General features: G+C 45.3%; 1 protein-coding gene across 6 annotated transcripts in view; it reads right to left on the reverse strand.

Moving 5' to 3' along the window:
* Nucleotides 1-22,270, reverse strand: part of ATP10B (ATPase phospholipid transporting 10B (putative)) — a 298,840-nt gene that overhangs the window by 63,960 nt on the left and 212,610 nt on the right. For all 6 annotated transcript variants that reach the window (XR_014241061.1, XM_082378751.1, XM_082378750.1 and 3 more), the window contains 6 exons: nucleotides 16,431-16,516; nucleotides 12,251-12,357; nucleotides 8,154-8,285; nucleotides 4,313-4,440; nucleotides 2,168-2,420; nucleotides 817-1,055 (listed from right to left, as the gene is read on the reverse strand). Coding sequence is in view for 5 of the 6 variants with exons in the window: in XM_082378751.1 (XP_082234877.1) it covers nucleotides 817-1,055; nucleotides 2,168-2,420; nucleotides 4,313-4,440; nucleotides 8,154-8,285; nucleotides 12,251-12,357; nucleotides 16,431-16,516 (945 nt within the window). In the remaining variant the exon portion in view is untranslated. The remainder of the gene's footprint in view (nucleotides 1-816; nucleotides 1,056-2,167; nucleotides 2,421-4,312; nucleotides 4,441-8,153; nucleotides 8,286-12,250; nucleotides 12,358-16,430; nucleotides 16,517-22,270) is intronic.

Consider the following 22,270-nt stretch of genomic DNA (forward strand, 5'->3'; position numbering starts at 1 on the left):
CCTGGTGCAGAGGAAAGTGGGATGAGACAGGAGTCAGAGGCCCTGGTTCTGGCCCTGACTTTTTGGGCACGCTGTGTCATCTTGGGGAAAGAACTCACTTTCTTCACCTGCTGCCTGGACGTCTAGTGGTAACTATCCCAATGGATCAAACGTGAGGGACCAGATGCAGAAAGCCCCAAAGTTTCAAAGTCGAACATCCCAGGGGCCTGGCAGTTAGCCTAAGGGAGTGAGGTGGACTGAGTAAAGTTGACAGAGATGTTCTTTGCTTCATAACAATTTAAGACTCTTTATCACAATAAATACATTCTCCCATTTTTCTTGAAACCTAAGCCTTACAGGCTCATCTTTTGTTTTTCCACTTTATAGAAACATGGACATGTCAGATATTTCTTTTTCCTCTTAACTGTATTTTGGAACAAATGCATAATGAACATGCTGCTGGGCCTCAGCTCAGGGATGAGGATAAAGAGAGAGGGGGTGAGGAACCGTGATGAACTGAGGACGGCACGCCCAGGCTCAGGAGCACCGACTTCATTCAAACCACTTACTGCCACAAGGAAATGCTGGCTTAGTGGGGAGACTTTTTTCAATTCCATTTAGAAATCTCCCAATTTCTAAACATTGAACATTTGAAATTAACAAGAATCGTACATGCCCCCCCAAAACCCGTGTAGATTACATACAAGACCAAGAGCTGCCATTCTGAGAGCTCTTCAGGGTTTATACACCCTTTTCTCTTTCATACCCTAGAGCCCTCCCCCTTCTCTCCCCGAGACGGGCCACTAGCAATTCAAAGAGGAAAAGGCAGGGACTTACTATGGAGCTGCTGAAGGCCACAGGGGGCTGTGAGATTTCACAGCGCCCCGTGGACCTTTGTCGCAAGTGGCCCTGGATGCGTGCCCGGGCACTCTGGCTCCTCCTCAGAGGCTGGGACCCTCCTTGGCCCCTTACTGTTGCTGGTCCCTGGTCCCTTCGGGCTGGGAAGGACAAGCACTGGTACTGGGTCCACTCTTCACCGTCTGAGTCCAGCTCCTTGGGGGTCTCTAGCCGCTTAGCTGCAGGAAAGGAACCCCGTTATTGCGCCAGTCATACCTTGGCCAGATCATGGTTGGGGAGATGCCAGACTTTGGGGGTGGAGCTAAGAGTAGGCAGCTGGCTACCCTGGCTGGTGATAGAGGGGTGCGACTAAGTTGCACAGGTTCAAATCCTGGCTCTCCTACCTCCTAGCTATGTGACTTTGAGCTTCGCATAACCCGTGCCTCTCTTTCCTCAATTAGGGGTTATAAAAAAGTACCTAACTCACAGGGTTGTTTTGAAGACTTAATGATATAGTGATGTAAAAGTGATTAGCATACTCTAAGGACTGGTAGTGGTAGCTGTATTATTATTAAGAAGAGATTAGAAGCTCCATGTAAACGGTTACCACTGTGGCAAAGGGGATTGGACAGCCTATAATATCCCCTCTTTTCTCTTTCTCCATCCCTCCCACTCAAAAGAATGAATGCTGCTCTTGTGAGTTTCTTCTAGTTAGGAAGTGTGTGTGTGTGTGTGTGTGTGTGTGTGTGTGTGTGTGTGTGTGTGTGTGTGTGTGTGTGTTGTCGGGGAAGGGAGCTGAGGGGATCAGTCAGCTCTGTCGGCCACCTTCAGTCTATGCAAGATGACATTCCAGGCATTTTATAGCCACATCCCCTAAGGCAAAGCTTTGCGTCAGTGAAAATCTAAGAGATCAGTTAGCATGGAGGGCATTTCCTGGATGTATCACATCTCACCATGTGCCTACACCTGGGCCTGTCCTGTCAGGTAAGGGGACCTGAGAAATTCTTAAACTTTGGCTGCATGACTGGCACATAATTTGGACATTTCCCCAGTGCATTCCTGACAGATAAAAATCCTGTGTGTAAATGGCACCAGACAAAGATCAACCAAGGACAAAGATCAACTGACTGGAGGGCTACCACACAGGAGATCACTGATAGCCTTTGTGAACAAATGAAAGTTTACAAGTGATAAGAACAGCATTGATCTGTGACAAGGAAGCCACAGGGATGCAGGAAGCTACTCCCAGCCTCTGCTGGGAGCCAGGATAATGGTTTTTATCACCATTCTCTCAGGAGAGCAGGGGCAATTCCTTTAGAAGAGGGGTGGGAGCCCCTGGAAGCCCTCGTACCATTTTCTTGGTGAGAATACTCGTGGCCCATGATGGTGCAACGCCTGAACACCATCTTGTTCTCGGTCAGCGTCCCCGTCTTGTCAGAGAAGATGTACTGGATCTGGCCCAAGTCCTCGGTGATGTTGAGGGCTCGACACTGAATGGACAAATGGGTCTCTTCATCATACAGGTCAAGGTCGTTGTGCAGGAAGAAGACTTGCCCGAGCTTCACCAGCTCAATGGACACGTACAGGGAGATTGGGATCAGTATCTGTGGGGAGATCAATTCCCATCGCATCAGAAAACGGGCTGGTCCCCCAACTCAGAACCTTCACTGGGTGATGGGAGTAGCAAAGCGATTTCATGGAAAGCTCAGGTCAGCTCACATGATGGACCTTCTCTGAGAAATTAAAGGTTAATGACCTCACGCCTCCCTTGGCATTCTTAGGGTCATCTGAAAAAGAGATACGCCTTCTTCAACCAGAGATATCCAGTATGGGGTAGGCACTCACCATTGCTTGTTTAATGACTGAGCCAGATGGAGGTAAGGAGCTCTAGATGCCTCAGTCCAGAGTCTCCTGATGCCCCTCGGATCTCTATGCCACCAAAGACTGCTGCCCACTTTGACGGGTATTCAGACTCATTTTCTTTGGAAGGATAGTTAACTTACAATGTTGTGCTGCGTTCAGGTATGCAGCAAAGTGATTTAGTTTTATGTATATAATATACATATATATATTCTTTTCCATTATGGTTTATTATAAGGTTTTGAATATGTTACACAGTAGATTCTTGTTGTTTATCTATTTTATGTATAGTAGTGTGTATCGGCTAATCCCAAACTGCTAATTTATCTCTCTCCCCCCCTTTTCCCTTTGGTAACCATAAGTTTGTTTCCTATTCAGACTCATTGTTGATCACTGCCCACTGATCCAATACCTAGTACCTATCAGGTGCTTTATGTGTCACATGCCGTTCTAGGTCCTGCAAACGGCAGTGAGCAGAACAAAACCTCACATTCTAGTAAACAAACAAAGAAATAGATACTGGGTAGTGGTAAGTCTCATGAAAAAGAGTAAAAAAAAGTGAAAAGGGTGAAGGGTGGGAGGGAGTCGGTCATAAGCCATGACCTTTGCGCAGAGACCTGAAGAAATGAGGGTGTGAGCCTGAGGTTATCTATGGAAGGAGGAGGGTTCCGGGCAGCGCATGGGTGGCTGGGTGCTTACAGGGCGGGGGTGAAAGTCAGCAGGCCTGTGTGTGAGTGTGCAGGAAACAGCTCGGAGATGTGGTCCAGGAGGGAGTCGGGGTCCAGATCACCTAGGACCTTGTTGGTTGCAGTCAGAGCTTCAGTTTTCACGTTGAGTAGATGTGAAACCACCAGAGGGTTTAGTGCAGAGGAGAGCATGACCCGACTCACATTTTAAAAGGATTACTGTGCTCAATGAATGAACGAACTAATGAATGAAAAAGGTTCATCAGTAAGAGGACAGTGAAACACCCTCAAATACTGTAAGAACTCAAACATAGATGGGGTTTTGTTAAAACAAAACTACAACTTGCCTTATCTTTTCATAGACTGTGATTACTTATAGAGCCTGAGGATTTTTTGAATCTGTCTCTTTATACTTCACTGCAGGTGTTTACCTACAGTAGTTGCCTTTCTTACCTCTCTCGTAGGTGCTCTATGTTTTTGTATTTTTCCTCCTATATAGTGCCGGTTCTCTTTTTCCATCTCAAACTTGCAAATGAGAAAACACTAACCTGTGGTTTCTTTCTCTCAGTGCTTGGGGTCTGAAAGTTCTCTGTAGTTCTCTGTGCTGCATTATCTTTTGTTGTTCCCACAAGGGTTTACCTGTTTAGATCTGGCAGAGGGACAGGCACACGTGGATCACTGCTATAATCTTACTTTTAAATGGAAAAGCCTGATAAATATTTTCCTCTGCTATTATCTGAGGCCAAGGTCCCCTCCACAAGGCAGGGCTGGTCCTGGCATAATCCCAGTTGTGAATACTTTCAAAGACCCATAACAAAGCGATAAACATTTCCCCATCTCAGTCCAGTTAGTTCTTTCACAGGGCCAGCGCTGATTTTTCTTTATTTTGCCAAGTTGTGCAGATACTGGCCACGGGTCTTCTGAGTCCCACGTTACAGAGGGCCCCCTACCTGGAGCAAAATGATCATGGTGAGGAACATGTAGAAGCCTCCAAGGGCAAGGGGAAGGAAGTGGCCCTCGGCATCCGGCACGTCAAAGGGAGGGTGTTCTGCAAAGGTTCCATTCCAGAGGCTGTGACCTAAGAGGAGGCAAAGCCAGGCATGAGGCAAAATCTCCAATTAATCCTAAATTGGTCAATTACATCAGCCCTTCCTTGACCTATTGCCAGAAATGAGTGGGCTTTGGAGGAGCCCATCCTTCTTCTATATAACATAGGGGTGTGTGTGTGTGTGTATTCATTTAGCTCTAAAGTGGTCCTTCATATATACTACATTTCTATCTCTTAATAGGCATCAAGTCTGTCCTCCCAGAGGAGACTACCATGGGGATTACTTACATTTTGTTGAAGTCCTGTTATTCAGGGGTTGGAAAGCGAGAAAGGGGCAAGAGTTTTTTTTTCAGTTGTGTGGTAGAAAGTACATGGCTGGGAAGTCTTGACAGACCTGTATCCTAGTCCGTCCTTCTCTCCCATGCACATATCCATCCACCCATCCATCCATCCAATCAATCATCCAATTACCCATCCACCCATCCACCCATCCACCCGTCCATGCATCCATCCATCCATCCATCCATCCATCCGTCCATCCATATCTCTGTTCACTCACTCCTCCCTGCCTCCTTCCTTCCCTCCCTTTATCCAAAATTTTTTAATTCAAGAAGGAGTCGGTCCTACTTCTTGTCTTTGAGGAGTTCCCTACCAAGTCAGGGAGTCCGATGTAAAGATACAAATCCCACCTAGCATGAGGGGTGCTGTGCCAGATCCTGGAACACTATAAGAGCCCATAGTGACAGCACCAGATGCAGACTGAACCCTCTGTTTCCTTAACTGTAAATGGGGATAACAACACCCATCAAGTGAGGATTGATAAGTGCACCTTGCACCGAGCTCTCTGAATCTCAGCATCCTCATCTGTCAATTAGTAATAATACCTTCTCCATGGGGTTGTTGTGAGAACAGGATAACCTAATGTGTATGATGCTCTTGGCCCCAGGGCAGGGACTATAGGGAATAAAAGGCATAGGGGTTCCTGCCCTGCCCCTAAGATACTTCTTTGCACAGGAGGTTGGGCCACATACCATCAGACACAGCAGAAGAAAGAAGACTTACAGATGTGAGGTTAAGGGCCAAATGTAAGGCACAGAGTAAGGGTTACTGGCCTTCGGAGGAGCTACAGACCATGAAAGAAGTCAGAGCAGGCTGCATGGAGGAGGAGGCCTGGAGGGTTCTGAAGCTCAGGTGGGTACTGGGTGATCAGAAAGACCTGGGGAGGACATTCTGGGCAAATAAAAAAGAAACACCGGGCTTCCCTGGTGGCGCAGTGGTTGAGAATCTGCCTGCCAATGCAGGGGACACGGGTTCGAGCCCTGGTCTGGGAAGATCCCACATGCCGTGGAGCAACTAGGCCCGTGAGCCACAATTGCTGAGCCTGCGCGTCTGGAGCCTGTGCTCCGCAACAGGAGAGGCCGCGATAGTGAGAGGCCCGCGCACCGTGATGAAGAGTGGCCCCCGCTTGCCACAACTGGAGAAAGCCCTCGCACAGAAACGAAGACCCAACACAGCCATAAAATAAAAAATAAATTAAAAAAAAAAAAAAAAAAGAAACACCATCTTCACACAATTAAAGCAAACATGTGATAAATGACCCTGAATGGTGCTCATTCGAGAGCTTTCACCTCCCGTGGGGGCTGTGTTTGATTTGGTGCCAGCAGCGGCTTGTGTTATTCTCAGACAGAATAGAATCCTGACCCTCCCAATTACTTTCTCCATGTATTTATTATTTTGGGCAATCTACCAAGCTGCTTCTGGTTGGCCTGTACCTTATCTAACTCTGTGACCTTTTAATCATTCACTTCCTTTCCCTGGGGACGCAGTGAGATGATATCCAATGTCCCTCCCAGATCTGACGTCCCCTGAAAAACCTGTCCCGAAGCAGAGCTGACAGTTCTGCAGCATTTCCGGGGACACAGGGATGGCCCACAAAACAAACAGTTCGTTTTCTTGTTTGCCTGCTTCCGTCCCATGCAGGTGCTGCCCTTCCAGCCATGAGCCCCTCACCTGGATTGCCATTAGACACATCTGGGAAGCATATTCATTCAAAACTCCAGGCCATGCACAAGACTGAATCCCACTGTCTTCACTGTGGTGACACAGAAAATCTCTGTGGGCCTAGGAAGATCTTAAGCTTTGGACACTGTCTTTTTTAAATCTTTTAAAATTTTGTCCGCACCTCATGTCTTGCAGGATCTCAGTTCCCCTGCCAGGGATTGAACCCGGGTCACAGCAGTTACAGCACAGAATCCTAACCTCTAGGCCACCAGGGGACTCCCTGGACACTGTCTTTTAAAAACAGTGATGGGTGTGATTTCGGACAAAAGCAGGTAAAACGCAAACGCTATAGCTGCTCACTGGCGTGGGGTTGGCAGGGGGTTCTGGACTCAGCGCAGGAGTTCGTCCTTCTGATCCTCCCTGCTTCTTTTTGGGGTCTCCTTTAGGGTCCTGAGAACCATCCTTAGTGTTAAGCCAGAGAGGGGGAGAGTGGGTAAGAGTGAGGGCCCCTCTTCCCCTGCCCTCCGAGGATCCACTGAAATGGCTCCGGATCACTCGTGTCTACAACTCGCTGTTGTAGAACCTGGCCACGGCCCAGTTCTAATCAGGTCTCCATCCTTGGCCTTGCTCTTGGCACACCAAATGGCCAAACCCTCCTCTGCATAACATGACTCTCTTTCCTGCTGCTGTGCTTTGCTTGTGCTGTCCCTGGGGTGAAGTGACCTCTGTCTTTCCTTTGACAGCTGCCCGCCCCACCCTGTTCCTGTCACCTCCCTCCTCTGGTGAACACCTACTGCATCTGGGAATCAGCTCCAGCAAGACTTTCTTCCTTGATGCTCCCATAATCCCAGTCGTGGGCTGAATAATGGCCCCCTAAAGTGTCCACGTCCTCATCCCTGGGCCCTGTGAATGTACTACCTTAGATGGCAAAAGGAACTTTGCAGATGTGATTTAGTTAAGGGTCTTGAGATGGGGAAGAGGAGCCTGGATTATCCAGGTAGGCCCAATGATGGAATTACAAGTGCGCTTATAAAAGGGAGGCAGAGGGCCACATTCCCACAGACAAGGAGAAGGAAATGTGAGTGGAAATTGGAGTAATGCGCTTTGAAGATGTAAGAAGATGCTTCAAAGGGAGAAACACAGGCAGCCAGTAGAAACTGAAAAACACAAGGGACCAATTCTCCCCCTGGAATCTCCAGCCCTGAGGACACCTTGGTCTTAATCCAGTGAAACTGACTTTGGACTTCTGAACCCCACAGCTATAACAGAGTCAACTAGCATTGTTTTAAACCACTTAATTTGTGTTGACTTTTGACAGTGGCATTAGGAAATGAACACAGTACCTGGTACCGCCCTCATTGAGGGGAACAGATGGTGTTATTGATTCTGTTCTCAGGTTGGACTTCCTCCTACTAGACTATGAGGACCTTCCTGCTCTTTGAGGACCGGTCCTGTGATTGATTCATCTCGTTACCCTTTCATGATAAGGGGGTGCCTGGGTTCAGGAAGTATTTCTTGGACAGATACATGACAGATGCTCTTCCTAAGATTTAGAGTGCATGCGACTTTCAGGAGAATGTCATCTGCATTTGTACTTAATTGGCACCCTGTTAAAGTACAGAGTAGGCTTTCTTTGAGGCTTCTCTTTCTTTAGATGAGGAAACTGAGGCTCCGAGTTGCAGCAACTCGCCCAAAGAAACAGAAGATGACTGTGGGGTTGTCCTTTCCAGAACATTCCATACCTACAGCCCCAGTGAGGCACATGAGGAAGAGGATCCCGATGCAGAAGAAGACATCTGTGTTCATGCGCCGCTCGATCTTGCTGCGTTTGTACCGCGGGCCGCTGTTGTTCAGCATGGCTTTTGTCTCATGGCCTTTGAGAGAAATGAGATCGTCAGTCCTTGGCCCCTGTTTGCCTCTGGCTCTTCTCCCATGAGATTTCAATACAAGAGAAGCTTCATTCTCTAACCTGAATCTGTCCTGCTGCAGGGAGGTTCTGGGAATGGCCGGAGAGACCTCACACAATTGGTCAGCAGGTTTTTACTGAACATCCCCTACCTGCCAGACACTGGTGGGCATGGACAGAGCTACTGTGCACAGGCTGTGCCCTGCACAACTCGAGAGGCAGCCCTCATTTTGTAGCTGTCATAGATCTGTAAGTCCACTAGGACACATTTGCAGCAAATGACAGTAAGCTGTCTTGAGGAAGGGCCATCTTTTTCTAATTTGCGCAGAGGGGCTGTTATCGGCTCAGTGGTGGGATACAGTGGTGAGACAGATGATTCACCATCTGGTGAAAATATACAGGGAAACAAGTAAATAAGGTAATTACAGTTAGCCATAAGTCCCATGAAGTAAACAATAAATAAGGGGTTAATAAATAAGAGATGGTGTTAGAGAGTGTGGTCAGGGAAGGCTTCTCAGAGGAGGTGACATTTGAGGGAGACCTGAAGGGAGAGAGAAGGGTTGGGAGAAAAGGTTTTTAGGCTGGGGGAACAGTATGTGCCAAGGCCCTGTGGCAGGACTGTGCTTGAGGCCAGTGATTATCATGCTTGCTTCTTTGCCTAAGGTGTCATCGTGCTTGTCCAAGAGTGGTAGTGGCCAAAGGTCTCCACCCCAGCATTAACTCTGGGCAGCTACTCTCCTACCCTGGAGTTCTGCATAAAGTTTTGTTTAAAGAAAAGACAGTAAAATTTAAAAACTACTGAGCTCATTCAGGCACCCCCCCTTTCTTTTTTCCAATTAGAGAAATTCAGGACTGAAACATAGAAGAGACCCTCTCCAAATGAAAGAATAAATTGACACCAGAGCCACATGGAGAACCCAGGATTCTGACTCCCAGTCTATTTCTCCTTCCAACAACTCATGGAACCCAAACCACCCAGCTAAGAGTTGAGAGTCAAACTGAGCCTTTGTCTTTAGAACAGAGCCTCCCCTTTGGGGCTGCCAAATTTTATTTACCATGCTGTACCCCTCAGCAGTCAAATTAAAAGAGACCTGTCACATATTTCTGTGCAAAATTAGGGAAAACCAATATATCAGCTCCAGCAGTGTGTGGTTTAATGCTGTTTAGTTGGTGGCCTTGTGGATTTAAAGCGGCAACAAAACCGTAGGAGCGAGCATGCTAGGCTTATTAAATTAGACTCAAGTTGCTGCAGCTGTGCAGGGGCTGACACAGCTATGGTTCCTGCGTGCCCCAGGCTCACCCCATACAAGGGGTCCTGGGACCACCCCCTTCACCCACCTGCTTCCTCACTTCCTAAGATCCCCCTGTTCTTTTGGCAAAATTTGGGCTCAAGGGGGAGGCAGTATGGTGTAGTGGATAGAATGTGGGATCTAGTGTCTGACAGAGCTTGGCTCTGCAGATACCTGACCTTGGGTTATAGGGAATTAATCTCAGGAGACATGTGACCTTGGGGGAATTAATCCTTTTGTATCTTAATTCCTCATCTGCAAAATGAGATATAATCGTTGTGTGTTTTGGGGTGGGGGAGTGAACTGATATACACAATGTACCTAAATTAGTTTCCGGTACACAGTAGGGGCTCAATAAATGTTTGCTGTGAGGAGCGCATACCTCCACACTGAATCTCTTCCGTCTGGAAAGCTCACTTGTCCTTTTTTTGGCCTTTGACTCTGAGGTGCTCCTACTTTGTCCATCTGTATTATCAAGGCAGAGAATGTAGCTCTAGGCCAGTCATTCTCCCCAGGGGACACTTGGCCAAGTCATGAGAAATTTTTGGTTGTCACCTTTGAGGAGGTGGTGCTAATGGCATCTAGTGAGCAGAAGCCAGGGGTGCTGCTAAACACCCTATAGGATGGCCCCCACCACAAAGAACAATCCGGAACAAATGGCAATGGTGCTGAGGTTGAGAACCCCTGGTCTAGACAGTAACACTAAACACAATTTGTACCATTTTTGCTCACATTTTCTGAGACCCAAATGTGTGCCAGGCATTGTGAACCTTATAACCCTAGGAGGCAGGGGTTATCAATGCTCCTTGTGCTGAAAACTGAACCAGCTTCCCAGGAACTTGCAGCCAGGGAGTGATTCAGCCCCAGGCAGCCTGAGTCCTCAGAGTCATGATTAACTCTCCCTCCATCTGCCTCCTCACAGACCACTCCCATCACCCACTCCGACCTTTGTTTCTGATTAGGCAGAGAAGCAAATCCATGTCTATGCAGGTTTTTTGGTGCGGTAGGGATTGTTGAAGCGTCCATGTCTAGTAGGTCTACCAGATGGCATTGAACTCCATTGCCAAAGACCCTTGAAAGCTGACAAATATAACATCCCTCCCCCAAATTAGGGAAAGCCAGCTAGATTGTGACACAACTTTTTAAAAAACATATTTTTCTTTTTTTAAAAAATTTAACTTGATTAATTTATTTTTTATACAGCAGGTTCTTATTGGTTACCTATTTTATACATATTAGTATATATATGTCAATCCCAATCTTCCAATTCATCCCACCACCACCGCCCCCCCTCACTTTCCCCCCTTGGCGTCCATACGTTTGTTCTCTACATCTGTGTCTCTATTTCTGCCCTGGAAACCGGTTCATCTGTACCATTTTTCTAGATTCCACATATATGCCTTAATATACGATATTTGTTTTTCTCTTTCTGACTTACTTCACTCTGTATGACAGTCTCTAGGTCCATCCATGTCTCTACAAATGACCCAATTTCGTTCCTTTTTATGGCTGAGTAATATTCCCTTGTGTATATGTACCACATCTTCTTTATCCATTCATCTGTCGAGGGACATTTAGGTTGTTTCCATGACCTGGCTATTGTAAATAGTGCTACAGTGAACATTGGGGTGCATGTGTCTTTTTGAATTATGGTTTTCTCAGGGTATGTGTCCAGTAGTGGGATTTCTTGGTCATATGGTAATTCTATTTTTAGTTTTTTCAGGAACCTCCATACTGTTCTCTGTAGTGGCAAAGTGGGAGTCTACTCAGACCAAAACAAATCAAATCAAACAAAATAACAAGCAAATGAAATACTACAAGGTGTCCCAGTGAGTGGAAGATCCAGGGAAACGTATTCTGGAGACTTCCAGGGAAGGCAGACACTCCAGGGAGACTGTGTTTCCGCTACAGAAGAAGTTGCAGTTGTTCACGTAACAATAGACACGTACTGAGTACCCATGGAGTGCCAGGTGCTAGGTACTGGGGATACAGCAGTCCCAAGACCTCCTTCCAATACTTCAGGTATCATTGTGAGAAGTGCTGCTGTTACGTTTTCTCAATGGGAAGCAAAATCAAAGTGCAAAGGAGAGATAGACCACCATCTATGGAGCCACAAAATGAATAAAGATAATAATAAAAACAACTGCAAAAACAACAACTAAAACCCATCCTGCCCTCACTTGCTACACACAGTGCTGGGTTCTTTCCATGTGCTGGGTCACTGGACCCTCATGGGGGACCTATGGGGTAGATACAAATATTCTTCCCATTGTATAGATGAGGACACTGAGGCACACGAGGTGAAGTTGCTAAGTTTGGTGAGGTTATTCCTCAGGCTCAAGAAGATGTTCTTCATCCCACCTATGGTTAGTGTCACAAAAGTGTTAGGGATACATGAGCATGAGTGCCCCTCCCTGTCTTGTCTGGATGAGTGACAGTAGCTTGGAATTGAATTATGTCTCTGTGGACCAAGAGAGCTGCTGTGATTCCAGCCTCAGTTTGCTTAGCTGAGAAATGGGAAGTCACATCACTCTACCCCTTAGAACTGATGTGAGTTCCCACTGACTGAAGATAAATTTGGAGGAGGTTTTGGAGGAGAGAGAGTAAAGGACAGGGACACAGGAAGCTGTCCAGGCACAGTTACCTGCGTAGATGACAATGCCAACAGCCACTTTGGTGTTTCTGATGGTGCAGCCTCGAAGCAGAAGACTCTCACTGCCAAAGCCGGTTCTGCTCTGGTCGGGATGTTCCCTGGGGATGAGGAAAGAGAGGGAGCTGTTTGGTGGCCTCTCCATGCTGTCACCGGTTAGTGTCATAGAATTAGAGTGGCGAGTAACAAGATCCCTCTTCTCGCTCTTCTTCAGAAGAGTGATATTAACTCAGAATCTAATCCCCATGTTTAAGTGCAACTCTTCATTGCTCCTGGGATGTGTAGTGGGGGCTGGACCATTAGAAGGGAATCACCCATCCCTAAGGACGTAATCATTTACTCACCTAAAAGGCAGAACTCTGCTGAGGAAGCCTTACAATAAACAGACCTCACAGGAGGTGGACCAGCGACCCTGTGCAACCTCCTGCAAGGCAGCTTCTCAAAAGGGAGGTACATGGAGGGTTTCTCTTTCTCTAGCCTCCGGAAGCACGGCAATTTTCCACCTCACACTAGAAACTTCTGAGTCAGTCCACATTAGTGATTACTCAGCGTCTGGCCCTTATTCTATCCTGATGCCCTCCATTTGGGTTTTTCAGGAAATTTAAATATAACTTTCCCACAACGTTGGGGAGAACAGAAAAGTAATAATCTGAACCCTTAGGGATTTTTCTCCTTCTAATTCTTTAATACTTCATTTCTCTAGGTCCAGTTATAAGTGTTTTCCATGTATTAATTAATGCTCATGACAATCTTATAAGATAGGTCATGTTTCATACCCATTTTATAGATAGGGAAATTGAGGCAAGTTCACAGAGCTAGTATGTGGCAGAAAGGGGATTCAAACCCAGGGAGTCTGGCTGCAGAGTGCTATACTACCACTCAATATTCCTCTTAATAATAATTCTTTACTGTGTTTGTAAACTACATTTATTTACATTATTTTATTTGTCTCTTCACAGCTCTGGGAAGTTAGCTGGGTGATAGTCCTTACTCATAAGAAAGATGAAGCTCAGAGAGGGTGAGAGATTTTTCCAAGGCCACTCACCTACTACATGGGATATCCTAGGACTTGGGAACCCAGGCCCCAGACACCAACCCTCATGTGGTTTTCACTACACCAGGGTTCCCAAAGTAGCACCCCGTTAATTTACATTGAATCGGAGTCATTCCCATTTGCAATCCTTTGAAATCTAATGAGGAAATGTCTTAGTATTTCATTAACTTTTGTTTTTTTTTAATTAATTAATTAATTTACTTTTGGCTGTGTTGGGTCTTCGTTTCTGTGCGAGGGCTTTCTCCAGTTGTGGCAAGTGGGGGCCACTCTTCATCGCGGTGCGCGGGCCTCTCACTATCGCGGCCTCTCTTGTTGCGGAGCACAGGCTCCAGACACGCAGGCTCAGTAGCCGTGGCTCACGGGCTTAGTTGCTCCGCGGCATGTGGGATCTTCCCAGACCGGGGCTCGAACCCGTGTCCCCTGCATTGGCAGGCAGATTCTTAACCACTGCGCCACCAGGGAAGCCCTCATTAACTTTTTTCTAGCACTTATTTATCTAACTTTTCAACACAGAGGAGGCTTTGGCAAGTAAGTCTGTAGTTAGAATGAAATAATAACTGTTTTGATATCATTTTATTAATTTTACTGTTATGAAATTTATACATGGAAAGTAATACTGCCATAAATCTGTGGCAATCTACATATGGCAGTGATGCTGGATGCCCACAGTGCCAGTAACATACATTTTCCTTTTGAAATAAAGAAAGCCAATAAAAAATTTGGAAAGTAGAGGTGTTTTATGAATGTGATACAAATCATAAAGGGGGTCCAAGAATGGCTGAAGTTTATGACCTACCTCTCCTTATCAAGGAGGGAGTTGGCTATGGGATAGAATATTGGGGTAGAAACTTGAATGAGTCAGTGTCAGTAGCTAGTGATTTGAAGAGCGTTTTTTTTATGATGCTCTGAGGTGATAACATATGACAGCATCTTTGTCTCCCAGTCGTAATGTTCCTTTTTCAATGGATGGTAGAAAGAGATTAGCCATCTCATAGCTCTTCCGTTTAGCGCTCTGTTTACAGGGATGTTTATTTAACTGACTCAGAGCAGTATTTCTCCACCTCAGCGCTACTGGCACTTTTTGTGGGACCCTTCTTTGTCGTGGGGGCTGTCCTGTGCTTTGTAGGATGCGGAGCAGCATCCGTGGTCTCTACCCACTGGGGTGCCGGCAGCACCCCTTTCCCCAGTTGTGACAACCCACAATGTGTCCAGACTCGCTAAAGGTCCTCCGATGGAGAGGAGGAAAAGGGGCTTGAGAACCACTTCTTCATAGAGATCTTACTGTTTAAAAGTTACATTTTTAAATCTGACATTCCTAATCTTCAAAGCATTAAAAACGACTCATTTTCTAGCCAACCTGGGTAGCCCCAGGAGAACTCCTAAATTAAGGGGACCCAAAGAAGCTTCTGGAGACCTGGAGGCATCAGACAGTGGGTTTGCTCAGGAAGAGAGTGCTTATCATCTGTGGGAGCTGGGCCTCGGCAGGGATGTAGGACCACGGTGAATCCCCCAACATCCCATGGGTTGGCTGCTGGACTGACCAACTGGACTTTCAGGGCTCACCCATGAGGCCCGGGCAGGTGGGGAAAGACAACTCTAGGGGCAGCGGCCAGGAAGAGGAGGTGGTGGGGGTTGAACGCAACTGGGAAAGTTCTGTCTGAGATGAGGGGCCAGAGCCCAGGATGAAGCTTAGAAAGGCTGGCTGCTGGCATGAGCTGTCTCGGGGAGAAAGGATTACAAAGAGAAACCCAGCAAGGAGGCTGCTCTCTAAGAGGAAGGAGAATGGCTCAAGGCATGGGTGACTTGGGATGAACCGAATCCACAAAACTCGGGCTCAAGGGGTAGACTCCTTGCCCGGGGAAGGTGGCAAGCTCTACCTTGCCAGATGACTGCAACCAATCCCCTTCTCCCCCAGGAGCTCGTGCCCTTCTCGCCTGTCTCTGTCTGCTCTCTATGATCTTTTAAAAAGTAATTTGCGTTGAAAAGCTGCTATTTCTCTTGTACTGTTCTTACCCTTTCCCCTCTTATCTGGCTCCTCAAGATATCTCACAGGGCCTGAGAAAATGTGGGTGGAGGGAAAGCATTGACACCTGCCTCCCAAGAAGCCTTCCTAAGCTTCACTGCAGGGCCCATTGGTAGAGAAGTTGCTATAACACGTCTGAGCTGTGTGTGCAGACAATGGAAAACACACCGGGGTTGGAGTGAAAAGACCCGACTGTAAGTCCTGGCTTGGCCTTGAAGCTGCTGTGTGCCTCTGGGAGAATCCTGAAAAATCTTATCATCAGATCTCCCATCTGAAAAATGGGAATCATAATTCTCGCTTCCCTGGGTTGTTTGGCAGATTACATGAGACGAGGCTCTGTGAAAGTCCTCTAACTCTTAAAGCCAGAATACGGGCATTTATTCACATCTGTTACCACTACTCTTTTTTTTGGTCTTTTTTTTTTTCTTTGCAGTAAGACCGGCAGTCAAATGTGGGAGCAAAATTATAGTAAAACTCTCAGGCTGAACCAGAGGTGAGGAACAATAACAACAATAATTGCAACAGCAGCAGTCGCATTAACTATCTACTCTGTGCCAGTTTCTGTCCTACGGGCTTTGCATATGATCAGTTCATAGACAAGAAAAACCCTGTGATGTAGATATAATCTTTATTTTACAGATGTGGAAACGAAGGCCCAGAGAGGTTAATTAATTTACTCAAGGTCACACAGCTTGTAAGTGATAGAGCCTGGTTTCGAACCTAGGTCTGTCCAACTCCAAAGTCCCGTTCTTACCTACAGGGCAGTAAAGGCCCTTCAGAAATCTGATCTAAATTCAATCATACTTGCCTCCCCTGAATCAGAGTGTGGTCTCGATTTTGATGCTGTTACACCAGAGTTCTGAAAAAACTCTTAGTGAATTTAACCCTGTGAGATAATTAAATACCACACCAGCAAAAAAAAAAGACTAGAAAAGTTTTCCCAATTTAGTTAGTTTTCTCTAGCCCTTTTTTTATGATAAAAAGAAATAAACCTCCTTAGGACCCAGATGCTTACCTGTTTGGCCATTTCAAGAAAAAAATGTTTTCTAGCTGCAGGGGAGATATTTACAAGCAGCACACAGGCGGCAGATACTTACATATAACCCTTAAACCTGTTAAGGTGGTTGTTAGGCTTCTCACACACGATGGTGTTGTGGAAACATTCTGGTTGGAACTGTACCTCCTGTGAGAGAGAGGATGCCGTGAGGTTATTAAGTCAGAGGGATCTCGTTTTAATAGGATCATCAGAAGAGCTAATCACTGTTAGAACCATTGCAAATAAGGTAATCCCCTCTGTCACACTGTGATAGTTGTAATGTGTTAAAAGAAACAGTTAAATCCTCATTAAGGAGGAGAGAATAGATGCAGATGAAAAGTTGGATGCGGGGCAAAGGGAGGGCCCTGTCCTGACCACTTTTCCCCGGCCTGGGTTTGAATCTCTAGACTCAAGCTGCCCCATAGAGTTTACCGCAATGATGGAAATGTTCTTCGTCTGCACTGTATAATGTAGAAGCCACGCATTGCATGTGGCTGTTGAAATATGGTAGTGTGACTGAGGAACTGATTTTTAAATTTTATTTAATTTCACTTAACTAATTTAAAGTTAAATAGCCACATGGGGGCTAGTGGCTACCAAACTGGGCAGCATAGAAATAGATGATCAAAAAAGCAGAGATTATAAATCACACGACCTACAGCTAGCCAATATTCGTGTGTATATAGAACTTCCAGGCTTTAAAAAATATATGCATACACCTACATACACATTTATGTATGGACAAACATACACATTTATGTGTTTCAACAATGAGATTTAGTGTTCATACAACTTGAACATTTTTACATGTTACCTAGATAGATACCTACTGCATGAATGTCGCCCTATTTCATTTAATCCTTTCACTACTGAACATTGACATGGTTTCCATTGTTCGGCTGTTGCAAAAATGCTGTGAAATAGTAGCTAATAAAACAAAATAAGTAGGGACTTCCCTGGTGGCACAGTGGTTGGGAGTCCGCCTGCCGGTGCGGGGGACACAGGTTCGAGCCCTGGTCCGGGAGGATCCCGTGTGCCGCAGAGCATCTGAGCCCGTATACCACAACTACTGAGCCTGTGTGCCACAACTACTGAGCCTGCACTCTGGAGCCCGTGAGCCACAACTACTGAACCCGTGTGCCACAACTACTGAGCCTGTGTGCCACAACTACTGAAGCCCGCACGCCTGGGGCCTATGCGCCGCAACAAAGAGAAACCACCGCAAAGGGAAGCCCATGCACCGCAACAAAGAGTAGCCCCCGCTCACCACAACTAGAGAAAGCCCATGTGCAGCACCAAAAACCCAACGCAGCCAAAAATAAATAAATTAAAAAATTCTCAAAAAACAAACAAAAAAACACAAAATAAGTAGCATTTACTAGACTCTTATTTCTGTCAGATGCTGCAATGAGAACTTAAGAAATGCTATTTTTTTTCAAGCTTTCAATCATTTTATTAAGTAAGAACTTTGATTAGCCCCTCTTTAGAGATGGGAAAACTGTGACTCACAAGGGTTAAGTGGCTGCCCGCAGTCCTATCAAGACTGGGATTTGAATCCAAGTCTGAGTGCAGACCCTCTGTTCTTTACTTGCACAGCACACTGCCCCCTGGTGAACATTCTTACAGCAAAGCATTTAAAACACATTCTTGACTCTTCACTTTTTCTCTTTCATTCAGTATTTTAGTTGTACAATCTCTTAAAGTTCAATGAGGGGGAAAACACAACTAGGAGTGGGGAGATCTTGCTTTCTAATTCTACCCCACGTTGGCTAATAATACATTCAACTCTTGAGCCTCAGTTTTCTCCTCTGTAGAATGGGGCTAACACCACCTCCCTGTCCATCTCACTTGTGATCCAGAAGATAGAATTCATGTAGGAAAGTTTTGAAAGGCATAACATGCTATGCATATAGAATGAAGTAGTACTAAAGGTGGGATTGGAAATGGTTCCCAGGGTAGAGCTTTTAGCATGGGGAGTGAATTTATCACTCCAAGCTTCAAGGTACATCTGTTCAAAGGAGTAAATTGATTAGAAGAAATGATAGCATTTTCTGGCTTCGTGTAAATATAGTGTCCATTGCTTCTGTGGGGCGCCAACATAAACTCTCCATTCACTTGAAATAAATTACCCATCCAGGAGTTTCTAAAAATACAGCCCTTTTCCCTCCACGTATTGATTCTTTCAGGGACAAACACTTGCCGAGTTCTGAGATGATGACAAATCACGCTGTAATTTGTCAGCTGCTTTCATGGCCCCGATGAAGCCGTGTGCTTCCCTCCTGATCCACACCACTCAGCTCATTGCTAGCTTTCTAAATCCAAACTTATCTCAAATGTGAGTGGCAGCAGGGTCTGAGAGCTAATGACCCTGCTGCAGTGAGCCTCTGTCATCTGTTTAATCACACCTGGCGGATCCCTGGCGGTGGTGAAGTCTCTTGTCCCTCAGTGGGGCTTCCCAATGACCTTCCTCTTGAAGCATCCCTTGTCCTTTTATTCTTCTGGGCACTGGCCTTGGGTGCTCTGTCTCCCTCTCTACACGGAGAGGTGAGTTCGCCCTTTCTAGCTCTCTGTCCCTGGGCTCCTTCTGTTCCTGCCCGAGATAGACTGTGGAGAGGGCCACACGGGCCTCCAGGCAACCCATCAGCATTGCTTGCTTTTTAGGCTTTCCTGTAACTCACTCCAGGGAGCTGCTAGGAGAACTCAAGGACAGCAGCGGCGGGGGCATTGCCAAGCCCTACAAATCTGTCAGGGTCCTTATTTTTTACCTTGTTCAGGAATTTCTGATTCACTTCTGACTCACTACCCCTTAGCTTTTCTTAGCTTGGGAATGAAGCCCACCTAACCACCTTTTCTTTCTGAGCCAGCCTTTTATCTAAGGTGCTGTCCTTATGAAAGGAACAGCCATCAGCGTACAGGAAAAGGTAAACCCTTTCCAGAGAGCACAGTGTGTTTGTGGTTCTTCAGGCCAGACCCACTGATCTGGAGTATCTACTATGTGCCAGGCACCTGTCATTAAGTTCTCACAGTAACCTTAAGAGGCGTGGACAGAAGTGCAAATGCAGGTTCAGTAAAGCAATTGTCTTATGGTTGGTAAGTAACAGAGCCAGCATTGCAATCCACATCATCGGACTCCAAAGCCAATCATCATTATTGTCATTGCCATTGTTATCATCGTCATCATCATCAATACATTTATTACACTTTCTCCTCTCATTATTATTATTATTACAGTACTTACTGAATGCTTACTGTGTGTCAAGTATAGCTAAATATGTTATACATGCTATTCTCTTGAATTCACACAATAACTCCATCAGGTAGGTCCTATTATTACCTTGTTTTACAAATGATGGAACTAAGGCTTAGAGAGATTCAGTGAATTTCCCCAATGGCGCACAGCTAGCAAAGCAGAAGACAGGCTTTAACCTCAGGACGTCTGACGCCACACAGCCTGCTCTCTTAAACCACAGCGTTATTTTGATGCACAATGAAAGATTATTGATTAAGATCTCCTTTTGGCTCTATTTCCTTTTCTATGTTCCTTTTCCACTTCCTACGACCGAAGTACGATAAGTGAGGTCTGTATATAGTTGACTCTTGAACAACATGGGTTTGAACCGTGTGGATCCACTTATGCAGGTTTTTTCAATAGTAAATACTACAGTGCTACCCGATCTGTGGTCGGTTGAATTGGTAGATGTGCAACTGCGAGTACAGAGGACTGACTATAAGTTATATGTGGATTTTCCACTGTGTGGGTGGTTAGCACCCCTGACCCCAGTGTTATTCAAGGGTCAACTGTATTTGGAATCTAAATTTAAAAAAAAAAGCTTATTGCCAGAGGCAGGGAGTTGTGGGTGGGTGAAATGGGTGAAGGGGGTCACAAGTTACAAACTTCCCGTTAAAAAATAAATAAGTCAAGGAATATACCATAAGCATGGCAACAATATTTAATAATACTGTATTGCATATTTGAAAGTTGTTAAGAGAGTACACCTTAAAAGTTCTGTTCATGAGGAAAAAAAAGTAACTATGTATGGTGACAGATATTAACTTAGACTTATTGTGGTGATCATTTCACAATATATACAAATGTAAAATCATTATGTTATACACCTAGAACTAATATAATATTATATGCCAGTTATATCTCAATAAAAAATGTAAGCAAACCCCAGTGTCTAGAAACCATCATCATTATCACCATCACTACCACTCTTCTTAACTTGGGTCAGATAAGGAAGAATCAAAAACTAAATTACATAATATTGTCACGCTGACCTTTGATTTACTGCTATTAAAATTTTTCTATTTCTTTGATTGTTTCTAAAAGATTTGTATTTATGTTTCATGAAAGGTTTTGCACTGGCTCATTTTCATTTTTTCTAGTGTCTACATAGACATCTGGTTGATTGGCAGGTCAAGGCATTTTTAGACCAGGGTAGCTCAACTTGCCACTCTTGACATTTTGGGCTGGATAATTCTTTGATGTTTAGCAGCATCCCTGGCCTTTACCAACTTGATGCCAGTAGCACCCTCCCCTTCTCCCCCTCAGCTGTGACAGCCAAAAATGTTTACAGACATTTCCAAATGTCCCTTGGGGGAGGGGGAAGAACAAAGAATTGCCCTAGAAAAAGTTCCAAGTTAACATGAGATGAAGTTGCCGAGACTGAGAATACCCTCTATCCTATCAGTCCATTAGGAAAGGACCCAATCCAAATTTTTCTATTTTATTCACTTCAATTGGAAAAAAGTTAGGTTTTATGACTGGGGGTCATAATGACTTGTAATAAGAGAAATCTGTATATATCACTCTTATACCACAGAAACTACTGCAGAAGCATGGTGAAGGTTCCTGGCAATATATGTACTATCCTACAGTTACAAATAAAAGTGGGGGGGGCTTCCCTGGTGGCACAGTGGTTAAGAATCTGCCTGCCAATGCAGGAGATATGGGTTCGAGCCCTGGTGTGGGAAGATCCCGCATGTCACGGAGCAACTAAGCCTGTGCACCACAACTACTGAGCCTGCACTCTAGAGCCCGTGAGCCACAACTACTGAGCCTGCACTCTAGAGCCCGTGAGCCCCAACTACTGAGCTTGTGTGCCACAGCTACTAAAGCCCGCATGCCTAGAGCCCACACTCCGCAACAAGAGAAGCCACCACAATGAGAAGCCCATGCACTGCAATGAAGAGTAGCCCCTGCTCACCACAACTAGAGAAAGGCTGCATGCAGCAACGAAGACCCAATGCAGCCAAAAATAAATAAATAAAAAAAAGGAGATTTGTTATGAAAAAAAGAATTCATTTTAAATATATAGTAGAAAATATATAAAAATTACTACAACTAATAAGCAATGTGGTGTGTTACCTCTTCCAAGTATAATTTGCATTTTAAAGTAGGGTACCTTCAAAGGGTAGAGGTTAAGATACTAAACTGCCTAGACAGAGAACATTCTTTTGAGAATTATTACTTTATATATATTTTTAGCATTTGAGAGGTTTTTTATTTGCCACCTCCTCTATGAAGCCCACCCATATCCCCACAGACTATTTCACCCCAGCCAACAAAAATTGCTCTTTTAACATGTTTCCACATCAACTCTCATGCCTCCATTTAACACTGATGTATCTAGATCTCTGCTTCCTTGAGTAAACTGTCAGCTTCCTCTAGAGCATCTCCTGTGATACCTTGTGTTAACAGGCACACTACAAAGATTTGGAGAGGTAAGGTTAGTGCTGGGGAGATGAATATTATAAATATAAATACTGAAAGGTGATGGATGAGGAGGTAACAAAGAAAACCTCTCTGTAAAGACTGCCCCACACAACTAGGAAAAGCCCCAGGTACAAATCTTAACTTTGATTCATGGGAATAAGATTGCTTCTTGCAAGGAAATT

This window comes from Balaenoptera borealis (genome assembly GCF_965194805.1).
Source record: "Balaenoptera borealis genome assembly, chromosome: 2".
Classification (NCBI taxonomy): domain Eukaryota; kingdom Metazoa; phylum Chordata; class Mammalia; order Artiodactyla; family Balaenopteridae; genus Balaenoptera; species Balaenoptera borealis.